Source organism: Halyomorpha halys, unplaced genomic scaffold (assembly GCF_000696795.3).
Source record: "Halyomorpha halys isolate HHAL.00 unplaced genomic scaffold, Hhal_1.1 Scaffold1826.1, whole genome shotgun sequence".
Lineage (NCBI taxonomy): Eukaryota > Metazoa > Arthropoda > Insecta > Hemiptera > Pentatomidae > Halyomorpha > Halyomorpha halys.
Genome location: NW_027107090.1, coordinates 131,889 through 157,834, shown reverse-complemented (window position 1 = coordinate 157,834; position 25,946 = coordinate 131,889). Strand labels below are relative to the sequence as shown.

Genomic DNA, 25,946 nt, shown 5'->3' with positions numbered 1-25,946 from the left:
TAAATTTATTCATTGTCAACAACAGCCATTAGACTAGAACTACATTTTAAAAATCATTAGTAAAATTAATATTAATTCTGATAAAAATGTACAATTAAAATCATTTAAAAATTTTCAAGAATATATTTTTGAATTCTGTTGCATTTTAGGTCTAGTATCAAGAGTAAAACCCTGTAAATATATTTTTTTTTCATAATTAATATATACATAGTTTGGGTTGGATAACAATTGTTATACAACAGTCCTGCAGCTCCTACGACTTTATAGGCTGCGTTATAAAATTACAACGACCCCATTGATAACCTTTTTCGATTTTTTAAATAATTTTTTTCCATCGACGAGAGGGCGAATTTGCCGAAGCCGATCGAGAGAGCGGTGGCCCCCCACTCCCTTTCTCCCGCTAGCTCAGTATAAAACCAGTTGTCGGGGACTGCGAGGGGTTCTTGAGTGTTAGCACAGTGCCAGTGTAGTGTCCAGCCATGCTGTTGACCTCTGTGTCGATATTCTTTGTCGTCATACATTCGTCATTAGGCTTCAATACTATCAGGCAGACAGGTCAGTCATCCTTAATTAATTTATAATAATTAAAATTAGGAAAAAATAGTGACAGAAAGCTTCAGGCATCGAAGATTCGCCATGTAATAGTAATAATTCATGATAACTCTTCTAGCAGTGCAATAACTATTAGAAAACATCTAATACAAACAATCGTGCATTTGATTACAGTGTTAAATAAATTAGTTATACTAATTCAATTAATATGAACCCAAGATATTATTTTTATTTTATAAATTAGAAATAATTAACGTTATGTGAGATATTTATATATGGAGTTAAATAGTATTAATACAAATGGACTTTATTTTTTATTCAAGGCGTATTGTATTCAAAGTCTTCGGAAAAGAATTTAATAATTAGTGAACGTTGTTTTAAATTAAAGATTAATTATATTAATATCTATATTAATTCAGTATCATAATTTCCCTCCTCAAAGTTTTTTTCAATATGACTAGATGTCTACTATTGTTACTGATTTTTTAGCCTCTATTTTTTTTTCTCCCTTTGACTTATTCGTATAAAATGTTAGCACGGCACCAAACTTTTGAAAATCGCGGGTCTTGATACCATGGTTACGGCTTCCCTCGCCATACGGTTGAATTTAAAATTTCATGCTGTTTGTTTTGTTTTTTTAAATATGAATAACATTATTCGATCTTTTAAATTTTGTATTTCCTAAATATTCCTTTTCTTTGTTTTTAAATCGACACCTATCTTATTATGTTTCATAAGGATTAATCGATTTATTTTTCTTTACGTTTTAGTATAGATAAGAATGTAACTATAAATAAGAAGTCAATGTACGGCACAATAAAAAGAAAAACTGATAACTAAAAATGATTGTTGTGTACCGCGAGTTGTTTTCATCTGAATAAAAAACTAATTAAAATTCATGTTTTTTCATTATTAAAAAGCCAATCATTCTACCAGCAGGTGCGAAATAATTATTATAATATGATTCAATACTGCAAGTGGTAACACTCAATTTATTCAAATCATAAAAATGAAAAGAACTATAGTTGTTTGTGTTAGAAAGTTTTTTTTTTGTAACTATATATCGGAATAGAACAGTATTTCGCCGCCTATTGGCGAAAATCAAATGTTTAAAATAATTATATCTGGATTCCAATATAAGTTGAATTACGTTCATTCGTGCTGAAATATTTAAATGAAAGGCATTAAATTATACAATATAATTTTTGATAAATTTCATCATGGTAATAATTAACTTTGCTGCTATATTATCTAAAATTCAACAACAGTTTATTGTACTAAGAAGTAATTTTAAGTTTCACTTTACACGACTTTTCCTTTTCTAGTTTTTATTTACTCGTAAAATTATTACTTTAAAATATAAGCACAAAGTCTTGAATAACAACTATTCCTAATTGGTGAACATCTTCGAATGTAGCTGATCCCGCCCGGTGCCATGGTAACGGCTTCCCTTGGCATCTCCGCTGAATTAACAACCGAGGTCGAATTACTTTCTTGTTTTTTTTTTTATCAAGGCTTGCCAAAACTTTTGTCTGCCGTGAGAGATTATTATGATTAGTTATTGTAATTGTTGCGTACAGTTTCTTTTTTTGTTTTTGTTTTGTTTCCAACACAGGGTTATGTTACATCACTGAGTTATTGTGTGATACGAATTTATGCTTCACTAGCCTTGTATGATTGTATGCAAGCCGATGCGTGAGATGCATAATCATTGCGTGATTAATATCATTTCGCTCTTCAAAATAAATGTAGATGGAATAGCAATTAGTATTGTTTGAGTCATGTTTGTCTTCAGTTCTTTTTTTTTTTTTTGTATAACTAAACACAAAAATAGTCAATATATAGTATCACCTGTTGAGAATGATTTTTTTTTTTTTTATAATCTTCTTTACACCATAGAAAAAAATATAAAATTATGTTCCTTGAGTAAATAATTATTTGTTTGGATTAAGGGCGTCTTGGATGGATGACAAATACATTTGGCTATGCTTCAAGGATGTGAAGCATTGAGAACATTATCTCAAAAATGTCATAATGATGCAAAGTTACTCTTACAACTATTTTTAAAGAGTGTTTTATTTAATAGTGTCCTAAGAATAGTTTGTAATATTCAACATAGATGAACTTAAATGAACAAATAAACCTGTAAAAAGCAGAGATTTTTTCAGATATAGAAAAATGGAATTTCTTAAAAAAAAAAAAAATCGTAAGTTAAGGAATTTTACTCATGAATCTATTATGAATTAGAATCATTATATATTTGTCACAGTGAGTTTATATAATAATGCTACCTACACAATTATTCATATCACGGTGTTTTTTCCGATGATTCTGGACAAATTCGAAATATTAAAAAATATTGTTTCAAGAGCTCATTCCGATCTAATATAAAAAAGCATATTAAGTAAGTGATTGCCTGATAATATTTAAGAAGTAGAATTATAAATATAAGGTTTAGTTATAATCATGTCTATGCATTCCATTTAGAATTCCATAAATAGATTTTCGTAGATGCCATCCAAAAATTATGCAAATTTTTTCAAGATCATCTGCGACAATGCTTTTTAAAAAAAAAAAAAAAATTTCTCGTGTTTCCTGCCAATAATTACAAGTTCGTCCAATAATTACCTCACCATGCCTCGTGCCAAATTAATAATTCTTTCCAAGGTCTATTCAATATCATTGCTTTATCTTTCTTAAAATCTTCTGTCAACTGAAGGTCAAAATCAGATTTCAGCAAGTTAAATATAGTTGAACATACAATAGGCCATAAGTCGCCTATTCCAGGGATGAGAAAGTTGTCGATTTCAGAAATCTTCCCATGACGATGTTAGGATCGCCTTGAACTAGCTGAGATTTACCTTCGATTTGCTCATTTCAACATTCGCAGAAGAGCATCTGATTCATGAAGATTGCATCTGTATTGCTATGAACAGTGCACCTGGACTTTTGTGAACTATCATCAAGACTAAGTCTTGAGTAACGATTCTTTTGAAACAACTACGGATCGCAGTGTTTTATTTTCCATAGCCCTAAAGACATCCTGTCATTTGAGTGTATTCTTTAAAGATATTTATTACATTCAATTTTCTTTTTCCTCATATAATATTTATTCAATATTTACTGTTTACTACTTCCAAAATATTCTGAATTTGGCTGATGATACAGCAAGTTATGTTGAGCAAGGCTATTATTTTTTAGTAAAAAGAAAGAATATATAATTTGAAATAAATTTATTTAAAAAAAAAAATTATATATATACCGCTACAACCCATGAAGAGTCAGTGGTGAAACATTTTGTAAGGAGTTGCTAGACCAACGGTTGTGCAAGGAGGTGATTTGGCCAGAATCGCGCTTCACCGCCAGATTTTTACCTAGCTTACGGCGTTTTCGAACCCTTAGGGTACAATGAAACATAAAATAATCGTCTACCATTTCGGGTTTCAAACCCGGGTTGATACCAATTTATGAAATGTATATTGGATGTAAAGATTACTTAAACATATCAATAGCAAATATTATTGAGCATCAGTTCAAATTTCAAACTTTTATTTTTAGTATGGGACATTTACCTCTTTTTTATTAGAAAAAATTTTTTTAATGCAATGCATTTTTATTTTATTTTATCTTAGATGCGTCAGAATTTCCATTTATTGTCAATCTATCGTATTTCACTAAAGAATAATCATATATTTCTTATTAATTTATTTGAAAGGCACTCACAACTCGGTTGGAGCGCATCTAATTAAAATGAAAATATATTTTTTCTACAAGATTTTTTCTAAAAAAAAAATCAATTTATATGATTTAACGTTTGTTTAATATTAGGAGCTTTTGGAAAAATAAAAATAATTTAAATCGATAAAATAAAAGAATATTAAAAAGATCTTCGCGAAATAAAATACTTGACATTATTTTATTGTTGTTTTACTACATCTTATAGTTTAAACGGTGATATTTGTTCAACAAAAAATAAATAAATAAAAAGAATGATGATGTATATAAAAATAAAATTAAATTAAAACAATAAAAATTATAAAGATAAAACAGAATGGTGTTAAATTCAAAGGATTTTTTTTATTATAAAGGATTACAAAGATTAATTTATACACCATACAAATATTTTTGGGATGTTGAGTGTGAGGTTATCAGGGATTTATGCCCATTCCAGTTAGAATCCAATCTTAAGACCAAAACGTTATGCAGATAAGCAAGATACAAGTAAACATTTATTTTCATTTTCTAAAATATTTTGTTTACGCCTAATAACTAGACTCCTTAGCGAACATTTAAACGAGGAGAGCTCTATCTACCTGATTTTGTTACTACGTTGTCTTACGTAACATTACGCTTCGAAAAATCATCTAAAACTAAGATAAATGATATTCCGCAACGTCATAACTCCGCCGAAGATCCATTAGGTGATAAGTTAATTAGCATTCTATTTATAGATTGTTAACAACAGTTCCCTTGAGGTTTTATATTATCAAAGAGTTTTAAATTAAACAAATACAATCGAATCCAATTGAATACCTCGAATCTTTTAAATTGAATGTAATTTAATTATACATGAAACGTTTCTTTCTACTTAAATTGATAAGATCTTGAGGAATAAAACATCCTGTTGATTTATACTCTAGGAAAAAATCATTCATTTTCTATTGTTACACTCTAAGTAATAATTGGCAGAAGACGTAAAAATAAAAATATTTTAAATGGGATAGAACAAGATCTCATGTAACGTCAGTAAATTTACAAAATTATGTATTCAGAAAAAACTGATAAAATTAAACAATTTTAAAGATAAAAAGGACCATAGGTTATGGTAATTGCATATCCCCCCTTCCCAAAAATATGATTAAAAATTCTTTGTTATACAATAAAAAATATTTTATTCTTAGTTGATGTAAAATAGGTATAAGTGCATTAGTGATTTTCCTCCCCGGTTTGAATTTTTTTTTCAACCTCCTATTTATTTTACTATTACAAAATATAATTCAAGATGTGTGTTTATGTATAAAATATTTACTCATTATTTCCTTTTCTTACCTGGGGGTATTACAAGGAATGGGAAGCATTTTTAGGGCCTAGCGTCTTTTATTTATAAAATCCCAGAGGACCTGATAGCCTAGTGGGTTGGGTCGTAGGTCCCAGAGCGCTTGATTCCCGGTTTGAAAGTAACTTCCTCCAAATTTATACCCCATAAAAACATTATCCCCCCTCTCTAATCCTGAAAATATGTGCCACCTTCAAAAAATTTGATCCAGCAATTTGGGCCTCCCACTCCTCTTCTAGATATCCCTGTATAGAAACAATTATTCATTATTTCAAACAAAAAGATTTTTTTTCTTTAGACGGAAGTCCTTCAATGTCACAGAGTCAAAATGGCCGTTTATAAAGTGCATTACTTGAATTTAATTTGTTTATTCAATTAAAAACTGATTACACATAACCTCTTTGGTTTGCGAAATTCGCCATTGAAGTACAATAATATCTTTTTTTTTTGAAGGATAAAAGTCTTGAGGTGCGGAAGTCCTTTAGAATTCTTAAGTTAAAAAAAAGAAAAACATATTATGGAGTACCTCTTTTAAATTTTATTTGCTAATTGCATATGGAATATCTTTGTCTTTAAGTAAACTTAGAAGTATGAGTGTTAGAGGAAGGTACTTCAAGTTGAGTTGATTTTCAAGATTAAAACATTTTTAAAACTGACATATCTATACAAATACATTACTGATTTCTAAAGATGGACTTGGAAATTCTAGATTCACGTTATATTTGTTTTCATTAACTAATATAAAGTTTTATCTGACACATAAATAGAACTCACCAAATCAATTTTTTTTCTTTAAATACAAATTTATGGACAAGATACTGTCTTATTCCTCTGTACTTGAAAATATAAATCTAGAACGTAATGAAAACTGTTTATCCAATAAACTTTAATAGTAATATTATAGTTAAGTTTTCTTGATATCAGTCTAATGTGTCATTTATTTTTATTTAGAATACGCACAGAAAACATATATATGTTCATATATTGTAGTTTTGTATAAAATCGAATTGTTTCAAATAGTACAGATAATATTTTTAGCAATATGAATGTATTACTGAACTAGATAGTTGTATTTTTATCCTATTTATACACTTCTATGCCCCTCTACAGACTAAATCGAGTCTTAGGGTTGAAAATGCGTCTGTGAATTCAGTTGGTCTCTAGAAAAGTTTCTTTTGAGGGTTCCATCTTTTCTCAACACCGCCATTTTGTTTCTTGTGTTTCAAGTTAATGTTTAGTGTTTCATTAGTGAAACAATTAAATCATTTTTCATCAATTTTCAAAACATAAATGAGGAGCAAGTAGTACATTGATGATGGAGCTCTGGTATTAATGATCACCTTTTTTTTCCCTTCCTTCCTAGGAGCATTAAATAATTTATTTGGAAAAGATGTTAGAAAAATAGGGTAGTCAATGTTGCGTTAATGGAAAGGAGCATCAATGAAAAAATAACCTCCTTCGTTTAGTCCAAAGGAACTGACCGGTTCGTCATTTACTCAGTACAAATGCAGTTTGTTTTATCAAAGATACAGACGTTCTTCAATCAATTATCTAACAGATAAGCTTATGTTAACTGCTCAAGAGCTTGCTTAACGTTTATTTTCTCGAATAGGATTTTAAAAATTTATTTGCTGTTAATGGAAATCGCAATTTTCAAAAATAATATTTAACAAATGGCCGTCATTTTTTTTTAGTTAGGTTCATTGATAAATGCATATCCCTATTCTATTTTCAGTCCTGCCATCGCATTTACCAGTTAATCTCACATTTTTTAAATTGTTTTTTCTCCGATGATTTAAAATCAGAATGTGAGAAATTTTCGGCCTTGAAAACTAATGGCTTCTATCAACACAAGATTTAACTTCTGGAAAAACATGGGTTAATGTAATTTTGATTTATTTAGTTAAGTTAATTGTTAACTACAATAATACGTAATTATATTACTGTTATTACATAATCGCACTTAATGTTTTTTCCACTAGTTACACATTTTTTTCTAGGCACGCATAATTAAATGAAGGATTTATAAAAGTAAATAACGGTTTATTCAGTGGTTACATCCGAGTCGAAGAAGGATTTTACAATAACAATGTATTACATTATAATTATATAATATAATGTAATAATAATATATATTATAATAGCAGTAGAATTCTCTCGAAGAATTATTGAATGGGTGAGAAGCCAAGGGGTCCCAAGGGCAAGTGACGAATTTGTAAATAAGGTCTTTTAGTACAAGATCCCAAAAGGAGAAAAAAGGCAGTTATTTTACCCCATTTTTTAATTATTTTAATGAAAACTATGTATAATTACTTGTAGAAATTGACGAGTCTGCCAAGTATTGATAGGGGGAAAATAAAATGGCGGATGTTTCAAAACGTTAAAAAAAATTAATTTTTCATTCGGAGAATATATATACGACACTATATTTTTATATACGACACTAGAAAACCTAAGAGAACATCTTTTAAAGTAGATTAAATTTTCTAAAATATGAGCTCTAATAGAGCTATTTACAATAGTATTCGAGATATAGCTTTTTAAAAAGCAACATTTACAGAAAGATCAGTAGTAAGTGAATTTATTTTGAGAAACATATTTATCAAAAAACCATTCGATCTACAGATGTTTATTAGAATTCAAATTAATGTTAGTTTAATAGACTATGGTTTATCTTCTAAGGAGAAGTAGTTTTCATGATAGTTTCTAAAACATATTGATTTATAGTTGTCCGGACACATTTTCATGTGCAAAATTAATATTCATATGTGAATATCATAAAAACTACTAACCCTACAAAGATAAATCTTATAAACTAATTTATAAAATTTAACTAGCTTTAATTTGAGTGCACGAAGATATCTATATGTCGAATGGTTCCAGAGATATATTTTTTCATAAATCAAATCCCCTCTTGTACAATTATTTTTGTTACCAGCGCCTGAACCAATTTTACACTTCAATGTTCACAGAATTGTGAAATTATCAATAATTAACTAATAATTGTTGATGATTCTGTAACCTTATCAATAGTGAAGCGTTCATTTGGTTCGTGTACAGTTAGGTCGAAAAAAAAACTTATTCGCAAAATTGCCACTAATACTCCTTAGCTTCTCAACCACTCGATTTCAACGCGTTGATTTTAAACTGAAATTTGAAAAAACTAAGATTTTTGTAAGCATCTCATATATGTGTATGGATATATTTCATATATGATAAATACTATATATGATATATATATATATATATATATATATATATATATATATATAATTCGGGGAAATATATTTCTCTATTGACTTGAGATGTCCAGGATATTTTTGATTAATTTTCATTATTTTTGTATTTGGTTGTCATGCCTAAATTGGCTTTGACCACTCGTTCCCTGAAGGAAATTTTTAAGAGTTTTTCAGAAATGAATAAATTATATTTGTTTAGTATTTCCTCGTATTATTTACACAAATACAGGACTTTTGCCTTAGTTACAATTTTTCTCTCTATCAAAATGAGTATAACAGTATTAATCGCTGATATCGATTCTTATGTTTTGTTTGAACTTTTATTACATTAAAAAAACGTTCATGAAGTTCCTCTCCCAGTTACCGACAGTTAAAAGAGCAGTGACCCACAACTTGGGAAACCCAACCACAACCCGAAAACTGAAGCCCAGGCTGCTGCAGGACATCCTGTTATAAATTCTATATGTATCAATTCTATTATTGACATTACTTCTATTTTTTTTTCTTCGTCCTATGGATGTCGTTATTTTTGTAATTAACTGTAATTTTCTCTCTTATTATTTTCATCTATTTATTTTCCAGAATATTCCCCCCCCTAATCAATTGTTAAAAAAAATTAAATAAAAATGTAACGATTATATCAACTATGTAAATCCCACCAGATCTACCTGGTATTAAATAAAAAAAAAAACCTTACCTTCTTTTGGATGCGAATTCAACAAAAAAATAAACTAAACTTTGCTAAATTTTGCTTTATATAAAAAAATTTGGTTTTAAAAAGTTTTTTATTTTGGGTTATAAATCACTATATTTTATTTTTATCTATCACTATCCCTTTTTCAAATAAAAATTTTTGAAAAAATAGTTATATTATTTGGTAAATATTTATTTACATATTTTATCATTTGTAATTTATTTATTTATTCCTTTGTAAGAATTAAAGATACATCAAGACATTTAAAAGCCATAAAAGTTCCCGATATGCTAACAAACTGTTAATACCAAATACATTTCCAAGGACTTCCCAAATCCTAGAAAAACAAAACGTCAATATCGTATATCATAGCGCCGAGGTCGTCTGCTTAATAATGAAGATTTTTGGAGGACTTAAGGTTTTATTTCCATACAATTCTAAACATTTTGTTGTTGCTATGTCCCTTTTTCATTTATTCTAAATATCAATAAATAATTACCTGTAGTTACACAATTTATTTTTACTCCGTTTTTATATTGTAATCGCTACAAGTTTATTTGTTGTTTTGTTGCTACATTACTACCGTTATAATCGATAAGGGTCAGGACAGGGTCATCCTTGTTGGTATTTTGATATTATAAAAAACTTTACAAATATGTAATGTTATCTTTCACTCGTAATTTAGCACGATAAAGCAGACAAACAATTTTTTTTCATTTTTTATTTTTCCAATGAACCATTTTCTTCTTAAAATAGATTGGTAAACAATTTTTTTATTATTGATAAGCTATAGAAAAGTTTAAACAGTGTTTCTTTTTAGCGTTTTTATACTGATTTGGTAATAATTTTAATGCATTCATGTATTATACGATTTTGTCGGTTTAATGTTAATGGAAAAAAAAATTAATAAATATCTCTTTAAACCTTTAAAAACTTCATACACATTTGAAATCCAACTTCGGATTGGAAATCTTTAGACATCCCAAGACTTAAAATATAGTCTATGGTCATAGTGACTCATTACGTGGTATTTTCGTCTTCAAATTTAAAAGAGCGTGTTTTAAGAGAGAAATTTGAGCGATATCTAGATGTTTATACCGGTTCCTAAAGTTAGTAAAAATAAATTTATATTTTCCTCCCAAAAATAAATAAACGAATTAATGTTACACTATGTCATATTTTTTAACAAAAATATTATCTATCCTTTTTGTATTGCAAATGGACATCCTTTTATTCTTTATAAATTTGTAAATATAGACTGCGTTAATTGTCAATTATCCTTTTTTTTTTAATATTATAAGCTATATTTTGCTTAATTATTATTTCTTTATTCTCTTTATTTTGTTTGTCTTTATTCTCCATTATTATACTATCATTTTAGCCTTAATTGCGTTCTTAATGGATATTCTGTTTTTCATTTATAAACATGTAAATATGGACTTTTAAAAATTTTCGCTCTATTTTTTTGCTAGAAGTTACATTTTGATTTAATATTCTTAATTTTATTTCATTATTTATTATTTTATTTGTTGATTTTTTTCTACTATAAAACACTAAATCCTAATTTTTATTTTCACTATTATTATTCTGAGGGGTTCGTTCCATAATAAGTAATGTATTTTGTGAGACAGTTTAATTAATGGCTCTGACATAGAATTTATTTATTAATAATAATAAATATTAATAAGTACACCTCAATTGCACTCTTTTAATGAGTAGAGCTGACTATTTGGAAGAGTCGTTCCGAGGCTTAGTGCTTAAGATGAAATTGCCCTGCAATAACTTAATAACCGTTATCCAATAATTCCGGATTCGAATACCGTCGAATTAGTTTGGCCAAGCACTATTGGTGCTTATGATTGGCCAATCCGATCTGGGCTGGACCAATCGGAATTTCGCCATCAGCAGGTAATAAGATGATTAGGTCGGTAATTAAAAGCCGGTTTGTCCGGCGTCCAATGGCCCCTGTTTGCGGGTCTGCTTGCGGCCCGTTCACTGATGGATTGTCGGCGAGGATGTGGTTGGAAAACCCGATCGAGCTGGTTAATTGTGTGTTTCTTCCTTCCACTTGCATAAATGCATCATATGAACTGTCAACATTCATATTTATCATGTATTAACTGTTTGCTACCTTCCTTCATATCTGCCCTTGATATTATTGCATTGTTAGGTCATTATTTTTTATTATTTCTTTTTACAAGAAAAACAACAAATCATGAGAATCAAAAACAATGATATAATTTCTAAATGTTGAAGGCTATTTTAGTTAATTACTTAATCCGTTTCGAATATTTAATGAGAAAGTTGTGATAATTGAGGAAAACTGTGGTGTGATATAATATTAATATATGGTGTGATTTAATATTAATATTAATATTATTTCTAATTAAAAAATTTAATTTGTTTTTATTAAATAATTTTTCCTACCAACTAATTATTTGATCATAAGCATCTAAAAAATACATATTAATTTTGAATATATTTTTTTACCATAGGTTATTATGCTGTTTTATTTTCAATCACAAAAAATTATTTTCCTAGCACAATGTTGTTTTAAGATGTTCTTTCTTCATTTCCAATTAATTATTTTTAATAGATGAAAATAACAACTTATGAGAAGGAAATATTTACAAAACGAAAAAGATGCAAGTACAAAATGAATATCTTGAACAAATATTACCTTCATATTCATAAAAACACCAAACTGCAGACATTTTCTATCTCTGAGTGCTTGTTTTCTAGTTTATATTCAATTCATATATATTTATATATATTTTTTAGTTTTCCTCTTCCATTAATTTTTTCCTATATCATTCAAATTACTTTAGTATTTTTTGCAAATTTCTATATAATTCATATTGTCCTATCATATCTTAAACTGTTTGCATCTTGCTCCGATTTAGCCCTTATGCAGTAGGGCTAAACATCAGTTACTAATAATTTTTGTTTCTAATATTTCTGTTACATTCTTGATCGCCACAAGGACTCTTACAATTAAAACGATATAAACAAATAATTTGAATATAAATCAGCTAGCATTATTACTTATTATAGAGTGAAAAAGTAAAATATTCGGATAACAATTTTAATAATACATAAGATATAATTATTATAATATATTTAGGAGAGTGTAATATCAAATTAATACCTTAAAATGAAGGGTTAATGGCATTTTTTAAAATATTTTATTAATCTTTCTATTAGTTCACAATTAAAACACAGTAGTTTTTTATTTGCTGCATCCTGATCTATCGTAGAGTTATTGGATGAGACTCAACCTAAAATTACTGTAGGAGTAAAACTACTGTAAAATCATAGGCGTTAGATCCTTCGATACAAATAACAAACATTTCTCTGATTAGCAGATGGAACTGGATTTGAATTGTAGAACGCCTCATTTTACGATTGGTTTTCTTTAACGAAATCCGGAAAATAAGTCTTCTTATAAACAAGCAATTTTGGAACGAACTTATTTTTTAATACATCCACATGATAGTGGAGAAACCGAGTGAATTTCTAAACTTTCTAGCAGTGAAATTTTATTTTATTTATTTTCCCATAAAAAAAAAAAAAACAAAAAAAAAAAAACAATAATTTTTAACGGTCTTTGTAAGGTTATTCTACTTTAGAATAAGAGAATCTAAAAAAGACTTGGGAAGTGACAAAGCAGAGGCTGAGTCCTTGATTCAAGTCAGTTTTTACTCAAGGGTCTACTGCCTCTCGATCGCTTCAGTCAAATGTCAGTTCAGTTAACGCAAAGCAATGCTTTTACGATTCTTTCAAGGCAATATTTAACGCATCTGATTGATAACTGAATATAAAATTCATAATAAATTACTATATAAACATCAAATGAATTTTTTTAAGTTAATCTAAATTACAAGAGCTCATGCTAAGCCTATATTATAGAAACTTCGAAACTACGTTTAAAACTAAAACTTAGTAGTTGTTATCACTTGAAAATCAGTAAAACATTGTATTCAATTTTTAACGATAACCTTGATATATAAAAGAAATTAATTAAGATTGTATTATATAAAAAGAGATCATTAATTGATAAAAAGATAAGTTAATTAATAATGACGAAAATTAATTAAGTTCCCTTCTCTTCCTAGTATGGTCAATGGATGACGGTCATTAAAAGTGTTCTATATTCTAAAACTACGTCTCATCCAGTAACTCTATGATAGATTAGGATGCTGTAAATCAAACTGATATGCGAAAAATGATAGAGCTCCAATAAAATTTCTAGAGGAGAAGATATCGAGGCCATCTTCTTTTCAGATGCTTAGGAAGATTATTAGGTAATGAAGAAGCCAGGTAAGAAACAAGTGGATTTGGATGTTGGGGCAGTTTATCATGGAAGGATTGGTATCTGGTTCTGGCCAAATCGGTAACATACGGGCAACATTGAGGTCCTGATGATTTGATTTATGACAAAGTATGGATTATTAAGGATTTTGGACTGTAAGGATTGGATTCGGGAGGAATTCGATGGTTTAGTGGAGCCCCACAGCTCAACTCCGTATGTCCAGATAGGCCTTATAACAGTTATGTAGATCAGTATTTTGTAATTCAAAAATTTTAATTCTTTAATAATTTTATTTATAAAATATACATATATTTATAAACATTTGGAACATTGAGGATGACTTGATTAGTGACAAAGGAACATCAAGGATTTTGGACTGTAAGGATTGAACCCTGGAGGAATTCGATGGTTAATGAAGCCCCAAAGATCAACTCCGTGTGTCCAGATAGTCCTTTAATAGTCATGTAGATCAGTGTTTTATAATGGATGGGAAGTTTGGACCGTTTGACTAGTAATTATGGTAATAGTCGGAATCGACGAACAGTTTCCTGTCTGAATATACAAGACTGAAAGTATGAAGATAAGAGAATACATTTTTAAGAAATTCTAGTTAAAAAATTATTTTTTTGAAGAAAGAAAATATTAAAAAAAAAAAAATTTAAATCACAAGTGAAAATTTCTGACTATGAAAACGTGCAATTTATTTTGGTTTTGTTATGTATACCAAGGCGAGTTCAATAAATGCATTTATAAATCCTATTTTATTACTGGACACTATCCAGCTTTCGATATAATTGGCTTCTTAATAAATTTTTGTTTTTGTTTATCTTAAGGTCTGGCAACTAAATGGAACATATTTTTGTAAAAACTTTTGTAATATGCAAATGTTGTCAGAAGTTTAAATCTTCCAGACTTTTCACAACCACGTTCAGTTAAGTTAGTAAATCTTAATGGCAGTTTATGGCCTTTGTTATTGTTTCTAAGGGTTTTGTTGAAATTTCCGAAAACTTTCTGTCTACTGTATTCTTCTTTTTATTTGATCATCTCAGACAAAAGAACTGAAGAAAGGATACTTAAGATTGTTATTAAAAAGGTCATCGGACACTTTACCTGCACCTGCAACTACAACGATCTTTATCACAATGCACTAAAATACATTTACAACGATAATTCATTCCGCGTGTTTGTGAATTTTTACAGTTTCTTACAGAATTTCACGCTTGCCAGTCGCGAATCGGCATGCTCGTGCCCTGTTGTTATTAAAAAACTGTGCAACAATTGAACAGCTTCTAAGAAGCCTTCTGTGACAGCTTGTCGCTCCCTGTAATTAGTAGAGAACAATATTTTAAAGACGTAAACTTGGAGGAGGGTAACCGGCTGCTACCTGAAATCGGACACGGCCTGGAAGGTTCCTTTGAACACTGGGTAGTGAAAGAGGAGCGTCCTATATCCTCTTTGAGGCGGGTCTTCCAGGTACAGGGAACCTCCAGGAGGGACGCGCACCGGGCGGTGGAAAAGGTGTCCGAAGTTGTTGGTCGTTTGTAGGAAAAAAGTATTTTGAAATAAAATAATTCTTACTGGAAATCATATTATATCTAAAGTAAGAATTTTAGAAGTAACTTGACATGAATTTCCTTCTTAAACAGGAACTAAATGTTAGCCAGTTGCCACGAATTCATAACACCTACAAATGCTTGCTAAACAGTAACAAAAGTCGATAACGACTCGCTTGTGCGTTCCCAACAGTCTAACATATGATGGACTTCGGACTTGTATTGGTTATAATTTTTATTTTTTTAAATATAAAAAGAACCAAAATAAAAAAAAACGAAATGAAACGAACTTAAATATTGATAAGTAAGTGGAAGGTGATAAAATTAAATCAAAATTCTATGAAATAAATTCAACTTTCGTTTTAGACATTTTACCAAATACTTATCAATTTAATTACTCAGGCTTACTTACGGATGTACAGTTCTGCCACTTTGAATTTTAAAAACCTTTTAAAGTTGGTTGACAAGATTTGAAAAAATATATTTACACTAATTTGATAGAATTTTAAAATATAAGATCTTTAACTATAGTCAATTATTGATTCCGTAAATTAGGGAAATCCTTTAATTAATTAAAACAAGAATATCACAAATATTTATATGTTGGCAGTTCTAAAACAATACTAACAGAGTACAAATGCGTTGATTCAGCACAAACTCTTATCCAAATAGCCTTTGATTTGTGCCAAAAAATAAACCGACTGTCGGTCACAACTTTAGGCAAACTTGTACCAGCTTATCCTATAACTAATCAAAGCGCTCTCGCACGCGGGAATTCGGCTTAGTGTGGCAAATGTGGAGCAATGCTTCATAGTTTTTTTCTTATTCCTCATCATAACCATATTCGTGTATGTGGTTCTACTTATTCTCATTTAGGATCGTAATTTGTGAACGGAATAGAAATAAATAAAATAAATAATAAAATAAATAAATAAAATAAAACTTACTAAAAATCGGTACTTTTAGCCTTAAAAGAAAGTTGTTTATTCAACAGAATGCCATTAGGAAGTATTTTAGTGATGGATTTAAAGTTTTCTTTTCTTTTTTTAAAATGTATATATTAAAATTTGAAATAATTTTTATTTATTAATCTTCCAATTTTGATATTTCTCCGTTGGATGCTTACAAAAGTGTTGTGAAATACAATTTTGTGAATTGGCTCATAAAACAGGGTTAGTTCCTTGCTTGCCTTGGTCGGCCATCTGTCTAAGGTCGTGGGGAATGTTCGGGCCTACTATCGGAAGAGAAATGTTTAAAAGTGAATTTATATTTTTCTTAATTCTAGATTAAAATACTATATTTTTCGAATAAAGGATAACAAATATATTTTAATGAAATATAGAGATCTACAGCTCATACCTTTAAAACATTTTTTTTCCAGGAAACGCAACTGGAACTTAGTAATTAGAAATATGGCGTTTTGTATAAAAATTAGCATATTTTATTTTTTTGGTAATTGTTTTTATTTTTTGTATTGGTTTTCAGTTTTGAAACGAATATCATTGAATAATTATTTATATTTTTGAAAATTAAGCTTTACAAAAAAACTCCAAGGTCAAAGATGATCAATTTAACCTGTCTTGATAATTTCTGATAACATGTACTCTTTGATAGAATTCATAAACATCGGACCAATTCAATACAAAAATACTTCAATACGAAAAATGCGGCCCCACAAAACCATTGAATTTCTTTCGTATCCAATCCTTACGATCGAAGATCCTTCGCAAATAATGCTCTTTACTTAGTCACAAACAATGTTATCCATCAGGACCTTAATATTGAATATTTAGCCGATTTTACCAGATATTAATCCTTCCATGACAAATTACCAAATCACCGAAACCCACTTGTTTCTTACCTTGCTTCTTCTTAATAATCCTCTTAAGCATCTGAAAACATCTTTTATTTTAGAAATGTTATTGGAGTTCTATTAATGGGTAGATTCTCCACAAGATTGTACCATACCACCGAAATATATCTATATATGACTCGCATCATATTTACTTGTATATATTTTTAAAATATTTTTGTTAATATTAATAAATAAAAATTTAAGAAAAAATCTAAAGGTTTTAAACTTTTCTCAAATTTGGGTTGCATGCAGTTGTCGAGGAAAATATTTTCAGTATGAAATTCAATAAAACTAAATGAATAATTAAGTATATATTTATTATGGTATTTATAATATTTGGCAATATACCAACGATAAGGTAATTTAAACTGCCTTTGTAGAAATTTAAAAAAAATATAACCTTTCAACTTCTATGTCTTGTATAATCACTTAGTTAATATTTATTCAAGTATTTATAGTTGTTTAATATTATTTAATTTTTACTTAAACCTTTTATTTTTAGTAATGTTATATAATAAAGTATTTCGGCTCACGTTTCGGACTATCAATCTTTAGGTGTTGGTTCTAAAAATATCATTAGTGCTGTCTATTACTGTATATAATTTTTTTTTACATTTAAAGTTCATTAATTATCTTAACAAATAGCCAAAATTCATTTTCTTTAGAAAATAATTGAGCGCATTCATTATTTATTCCTAATAAAAATTTGTCATATTGACAATAATAAGTGTGTTACAGTTTAAAATATGCCAAGAATAATTAGAAGTCGTACAAAAAGTGACCATTAATAATAATCCACTACTTAAGGAAATTGAAGCAAAAAACAAATTATGAAAGAAAAAAACACAAAATATAACGATAATAAAAAAGTAAGCAAAATAATCAATAATAAAAAACTTAATGGCAAATATTTTAGTAAGGTATTTTTCAAGATGATCAACTTAAAAAAAATGTATACAATAATAAATAGCTCTTAGTAACTATTATTTGAATCAATACCTGAATAAGGACGGTCCGAATCGTCAGGAAAAATATTTTATTAATAATCAAATTAATAAATCAAATTAATCAATTAATTAAAAATTGTATTGAAAATGGGATTTATATGGAATAAGGTAATACACTAACGATAAGGTACTTTCTTGACCGAAATATATGATACATTCTTAAATCCCTATTTCATGTAAAATTATTTATTTTATTTGTTCCTCAATATCGTAAGTTCATGTTTATAATGTAATATTATTTTATAATGTTATTCCATAAATTTACCCAATAAAAATTTACAAAATAATAATTATTATAAGTCAATAAGTATGGTGAGTGAGGGCCGCCCATAGCTCAGTGGTTAAGACATAGTCTTACCAATTCGATGTCTATTGGCGGTGCTGGTTCGAATCCGGCCTGGTGTGTTGACTTTTTTCATTGAGTGGCGTTCCCACAAAATGAAAAACTTTGATCCCCAACCATGGTTGTTAGGCAGTATAGGAATGGCAGTATCCAATGGGAGTCTTGGCCGCAAAAAAAAAAAAAAAAGTATTTTGTGGTATGATTGTTGTTTATACGAGAGATAGTCAGAGTATATATTATGCTAATTAACTGGAAAAACTTGTTTGTATTTTTTAGTGGTTATTAGCATTTAAAATTTTGTTATCGTGTGTTTTGAACTATATATAACTAATAAAGCTTCCCCTTCCCCCACTACTCATGTTTATTTAGTCCGCTTCCAATTCCTGACCTATCTTACAACCGAGATTTGGAATCACGCCAGAAACAGACCATCCGCCGAAGACATCTGTCCCTTCCCACAGGGCGCTCAGGGAAATGAGGAAAGAATGCTATTTATAGGATCAGAAACCGCTGTTATTAACCCGTTGGACTCGATAGGACCAGGGTGGGAAGAAAGCGACTCTTACATCAAGAGCCTGGAAGGTTCTCCTGGCCAAGGGCACGAGTCCTGCGGCTTTCTCCTCTTCCTCGGGGGACCGTTAATGCTTCCGTTCCTGGCACTGCCTGGCGTCGCGATTCGTCAGAGTTATTTCTGCAAGATGGCCGTGTTTAGTAATAACTGATTAGTTGGGTTAAAAAAAAAACCTCTCATGGTCGAGTAAATAAGTCCTTTTGTGCTTTAAAATTGGATTAGTATTAATCCCTGGCAGTTTTAAAAACCATTTAGACAAATTATATCGATTTTTTTTTTTTTACAATGGCCGCTTTTATTTATTTCTCTACAAAATGGACAGGAGAAAACTACACACAATTTGGAAGTGAAACTTAAAAGTTTCTCTGTAGTCCAAATTTATGGACTTTAAAAATCAGATCGTTAGAAAGTTGATGCGAGAGATTAGATTGATAATATTTATTTATTTACCTATGTCTTGACACATACGGAGGAAGTTAGGCTTAAAAATAAAATAACAAAAAAATAAGAAGGAAAAGAAAAAATGAAAAACAGAAATACCTCTGTGTACATAAAAATAGAAAAGAAATTACCCTCTGACATATCCATCACTAACTACCTAAAAAGAGACTACTTGGTAAGATACAAGATAGTAAAATGACACTATTTAAAATATTACTAAAAATACAATCTATAAACATTTCTTTCATTAAAAATTAAGGAACGTCGGAACTCAATAAATTACTGATAATTAAGATTATTTGTTACAGAAAATAATTACAAAACTACTGAAAATTTCATGATGAATCAAAAGTAAATTGAAACATTTTGAATAATACTTTATTATTAAACTAATGGTTAATAAATAATGAATCAAATTTAAAAAAAACAAAAAAAAACTTCGAAATAAATACAATAATGGGACTATTAGTTAAGTAGTTTCCTTACTGGAAATTTTTTAAGGTGATTTATAAAAAATATGAAAACATCATTTACTTTATTTTGGGCTCCGAAAAAATTTGAATAAATTTACAAATTGCTTCCTCATGCCTTTTAATATTACATATTAGTTATAAAATCATTGTATCATTTAAAAGTAAATATCTTATGTTCCCAAAATATAAAAAACTATAATTATTGAAGACAAAATATAGTTTAACTACCGTAAAATGGTTTCGTTGTCAATAACACCTGACTAGTTCGAAGTTAAAAAAATAGTTCATTTAATAAAATATTTAATTGCAAATTTTACAATTTTATAAGACGTCTACTTCAGTGCGTATTTACTCAATAATAAAGTATATAAGAATTTATTTATTTTTTAAAATAATTTCATACAGTATTAGTAATTTTGTGTCTTTATAGCACTTTATTATTTCTTCATTTTATTACATCTTTGTTCACTGTGATTAATATTATCATATTTGAAAAATATTTACTAGTCTTACCCTTTATTATTCTCTCCTATTACTCTTGATTTTAATTAGCTTTTTTCGTGCTTTATTAAAAACATCTCTCACCGTGTATAAATCTATATATTTGGGTGTAATATTTGCAGGTGTAATTTATATTTGCGATACAATAATTTTGGGTGTTAATTTGTTTTGTTAATTGAATTTAATTAGATTTGAATGACAAAAATATTGAAAACAAATTAGTAGATAACCTCGCAATTACATTTATTTAGTTTATATTTTTAGTATATCCTCTGACTGTAAAATCTTAGTTTAAATTTAAGTGAATAATTCGAAATATTACTATCACTTCACAAAAACAAAAAAAATTATAAATTACTAATAAAAATATACCCACGTCGAGTAATTCAACACTGAAAAACATAATTGGGCTTATTTGTAATGCAGTAATTTCCTTGTGGAATGCAGTTCACACAACTTAGAAGATTGCCTTAACCTTTAAATAAATTTAAAAGTCTGCATTATTAAATATATAATTTCTTCAAGTTTATTGTTTTTATTTTGTTCATTAAATTCCTAACGGTTTTTACGTATAAATACAAAAGGAATTGAACTAGATAGAGTCAATTTTTTACGATTCAAAAATAATGTTAGAATAATCATGTTAAACATCAACTGTTCTGCATTTTTCAAATGTTTAAAAGTTTTATTTGTGTGGACAAGAAAAACTGAAAATCCAAAAATAAATTATTTTGACTACATCACTATATAATATGTAATTATATATTTTAAATTATTCTAAAACATGATTATCAAATAAATATAATTGTGAAAATAAATAAATAAAATTGTTAAATACGTTCAAGAAATGATAGATAGTAATATATTTCTGTAGAATCTTAGTTTAGTGAATCTATGCCTCCTAACTTGTAATTATTATTTTAAATAATAATAATACTATCAATATTATTGTAGGAAAATAGTCCAAGTGACGGTCAGGTCAATAAAGGTACAAAACAGTAAAGATTATTTAATTATTAAATAATTAATTATTTAATAAATGAAACGTTGGTTACCAATAAATAGTTAATCTTTACTGTTTAAAACCTTTATTGACCGCCACACAATCTTCCAAGGACTTGGAATCTATTGCATACAATAAACTACAAAATATTATTATTATTCAAATAAAGTTGAAAATTAATTAGACAAAATATTCATATTTCAATTCTGAGTTCATGTAAATATATGTAGGTAATTTTTCTGCCAATACTTTTTTTTTTTATTACATACCTTTATTGTATTTTGTTGAATATTTAATTTTTTATTTTCATTTTATTCACAGGAGAATTTATTTTATGTTGGGCTTGAAAATTTTCTCTTATCTTTAGGTTCAAGGTATACTATAGAACAGATTACTGTGAATAAACAAGAAAGATAGTGCGGCTTAATTTAATTCTATCGATAAGTTTATAACTATTGTGTAATTTTGAACATGTAATGATTTTTAGGTAAAAAACACTGAATAACAAACTATATTATCTAAAATATCATTAATTTCGAATTAAATAAATTTTCTAATTTTTTTCCCACGCAATTTTAGCAACCATAGTACAAGATTTTCACTATAAAAGTAATAGGATGAAGTTATATCTTGATCAACATTGTGAACATTGTGAAACAAGTGTTCAATTTTATAAGACGTATTTATGTTTACTACCAGGAGTGTTTACACAGTACAGAATGGGAACTAGTATGGCTTGTTTCCAATATAGGATAGCTTATTATATCACTAAAGGCTCATGCACAACCCAGTAAATATCTCGAACTGTTCTCAGATACTGTTAAAAAAAATATTTTCAGTTTAATAACTGGCAAATAATAAGAAAATATATTTTTTCCTCAATCGAACCAACCATAAACTAACAAAGTCCAATTTGAACGCCGAGATAAAATTATCCATTGCGGCATTAAAATTTATAACATATAATAAAATAACGCCGTTATTTGTCGAATGGGTAATAAAGTGAGTGCGGGGAATTTTCTGTGTATTGCACTGGCGATGTTAATATTGACAAGTATTAAAGAAGTAATATTTCTGGTTATAACCGTGACAAGAAATTTATTTTATGAGAATCATTGCATAATTTTTGTATGTCAGAGTTGTTTAAACGTTATGTATTGCTTTTTGTTTGTTGTATTATTTTATTATTACTTTATTGCTATTTTCTTTTGTTGCGAAGATCCGTTTATTGTGTTAATAATTAACTAATCAAAACTAAAAAAAATTATTAGTTTTTAAACTGTTTCAAATATAAATTTTGAAATCATTGGGTATTTTATTATTAGTAAAGTTTCTATTATTTTATTGATGTGTTCATGTTTTAGGATTCACATTTATAGTACTATGTATAATCTCCTTTTTTAATAAATTTTGATAAATTGAGTTTTGCATAATATTTGTAAACTTTATAATATATACTTTTTCTTTTTTATATTTGTTTTTTTTTTTGCCCATATATTTTAATTTTTTTAAAGTTCCGATCAAACGAATTTGAAATTATAAAAATTATTCAAGTTATTAAAATGGAAGTATTGATAATTCGATATCATGGCAGAGTTAACTAACTGTAACATTACATACGAGGCCATCGGATGTATTTACCAAGCCCAACCCAACTCGTAAAGGAAACCATTTCTTTATTCGCCTCCAAGGAAACAGGATATATCTCGCTAGATTATGAATACTAACGCTCTTTCTCCATTAAACGTAATGTATGCGTATACCTATTTGTATAGATAAAGGAAGTTGAATAAAATATTGTGGGTCACCTAAATAATAATATATATTACAAAGGAAATAAGATAAATTAATAGTTGAAAATATCAAATATATTTTTCTAATGGTCTGAGGTTTTTAATCAAGGTAGTTTTCAAAAGGAATATAAAATTTTGAATGATTATACATTCTACTAGGTATGGGGGCGAGGTGGCTCTTTGGTAAGGCACTGTGCTACTAACTCCAAGGACCGAATTTGGCTTTGACAGATAATAATGTATTCTGTTAATGTAGCCGTGAGACAACCCTGTGGGTTAGAGAGCCCTCCAGGGTCCACCCAGTCTCATTAAGTGTTGTAACGTTCCGGTGTACAACATGGTTACTTTTTTTTTTTTAATAACTGAAGTTATTGAAACCGGATTTTTTAAGAGGGACTTCATACATTTTTGAAAGAATCTTTAGGAAATTTATTTTCTTAAGATAATAATGGTAATGTTAAGTTATGGAAAGTAACTACAGGTCGAAGGTAAAACTTTTTTTTTTAATAAACAATTTAACAATATAAAAGTTTAAAGTTTATAGTTACATGTTTTACGGCCGAAGTTATTGTTATTATTATTTATTACATTATCAAACTTATTATTATTACTGCCAGAACAGCCTTACAAGGTTATTATATAACAATGTAAGGCCGATCTGGCAAAAAATATGAATAAAATAAACTATTTTTAATTGGTTTAATCTGTTTTGAATCATTTATGTTATACGAAAATCATTTTTTGTTATCATTGTTTTTAATTACTTACAACTTTCACAAATTCGGGATTATTTCAGGATTAGAAATGCTACTACATTATTATTTTCAGTATTAAGGATTATTAATTCACGAATTCTAACTCCGATTCTGACAGTTTAAATTATACACTTCTCTTGGATATATTTTGGTAATTATCGATCCAATTAATTCGTTTTAAATATAGCCCCAACTCTCTGGTTAATTTTTGGGCCCAAGTATTGACCCCATTGTTAATTAATTCCCCAAATACTTCAGTCCTGAAAGTAAGATCTTCTAGAGAAGATTAATGTTATTAAAGATTTTTTATTTTAATTTATCAGTTTATGTAACAAGAAGTTGTCTTTTAATTAGATCTAACGAAACCAATGCAAATAAAATGTGATAAGACTGAATAATTCAGCTATACGAACTAAGCATCTCTGGAATAAAAAGTGCCTGTTCAGTTGTTCTTGTAAGTTCGTCCGAGTCAGTACAGTGTGGGTTGCTTCGCTGTTAAGTTGGGAAGCGAGAGGGGGGAATGTTTATTAATAAATTTAGTATGCCCCTCAATTATAATTTTTATCGTCTGAACCAAAAGCAATTTAAAAAATAATTATTCTAAACTACTTTATTGTGGTTGTAATTTTTTTTAGTGAGAATCGTTTTTAATTATTAAATATTGACCAAAAGGATTGAAGAAAAAAATATTTGGACCACTTTTTTATCATTCACATGTGAATACAAAAAAAAATTATATATTTTTTTAACAATAATATATGTTTTAATGTTCTAAAATATATATACAAGAATTTACATATTTTACGTACAAAAGCTTGGAGAAAAAGGGTAAAAAGTGACCTAGCAAAAAACAGCTGGAAAAAGGTAAAACAGATTAAATTGTTTCAAATAATTATATGAATAAAAAAATTTATCTAACTACAAAATAGTTACGGACTCTCAGTACTTGGTAGGCAAGTACTTTTTCTTGAAGAACAGCTGTGCAAGGAGGTGATCTGCTAAAAATCCCGCTCACCGCTTAGATTTTTCCTTAATTTAGGGGATCCACTTTAAAGAGGCTGGGTGTGCCCCAATAGGGCTACCAAACCCCACAGGGTTGACTCATGACCACAGTTTCAGAATAAATAATTATCTCCTACAGCCAGATTCGTATTTGGATCCTTGGAGTTTGCAGTATAGCGCCTTACAATTGTTATTTCAAGTAATTAATATTATATTTACAATTTTTTTTTTTCGTGAATTCTGAATAATAAAATGTATGGTGTTTCAAATAAAATATTCTCGTTATTAAGAAACAATTCCGTTGCTATAATTTCACGTTAGGTCATTGGATATCCAGTTCTTTCCTCACAACTAGAACAGGCCTGGGCAATAGAACACAGGCTGGAATGTTCCAAGACATTAGATAAGAGAGTAATTATTTCCAAGATTGTCTATAAATAGAGCCCAGTGTTTGCCATCCAGCAATGTTGTTTTAATTGGATATTGGAAAAACTCTATTTTTTATTTGAGACAAAATTTGATTCTGAAGTACTTGATGAAATGAATGTATTAGTTGATTTTAGTTCATGCTGCCATTTAATAAAAAAAAAAACCTGTAATCAATTTTTTTTTAATTATCAAGGATATTAACGAATACAATTTTTTTTATAAAACGTTTTTCTGATTACATTTTTAAATATTGGATCCCTGGGGCATTGAAATTTCCTTATTCATATTATTATGTAATAATTTCGAAATTGAATTATATATTCATTTTAATTATACTCTGAATATTCATCAGCTATATTTCTTTTAA

General features: G+C 28.3%; 1 protein-coding gene across 2 annotated transcripts in view; it reads left to right on the top strand.

The window, feature by feature from the left end:
• The first annotated feature begins 403 nt into the window (after positions 1 to 403).
• Positions 404 to 25,946, top strand: part of LOC106690705 (uncharacterized) — a 55,969-nt gene continuing 30,426 nt past the window's right edge. For both annotated transcript variants that reach the window (XM_014436225.3, XM_014436223.3), the window contains exon 1: positions 404 to 555. In XM_014436225.3, coding sequence (XP_014291711.1) covers positions 480 to 555 — 76 coding nt within the window. In that variant the 5' untranslated portion in view covers positions 404 to 479. The remainder of the gene's footprint in view (positions 556 to 25,946) is intronic.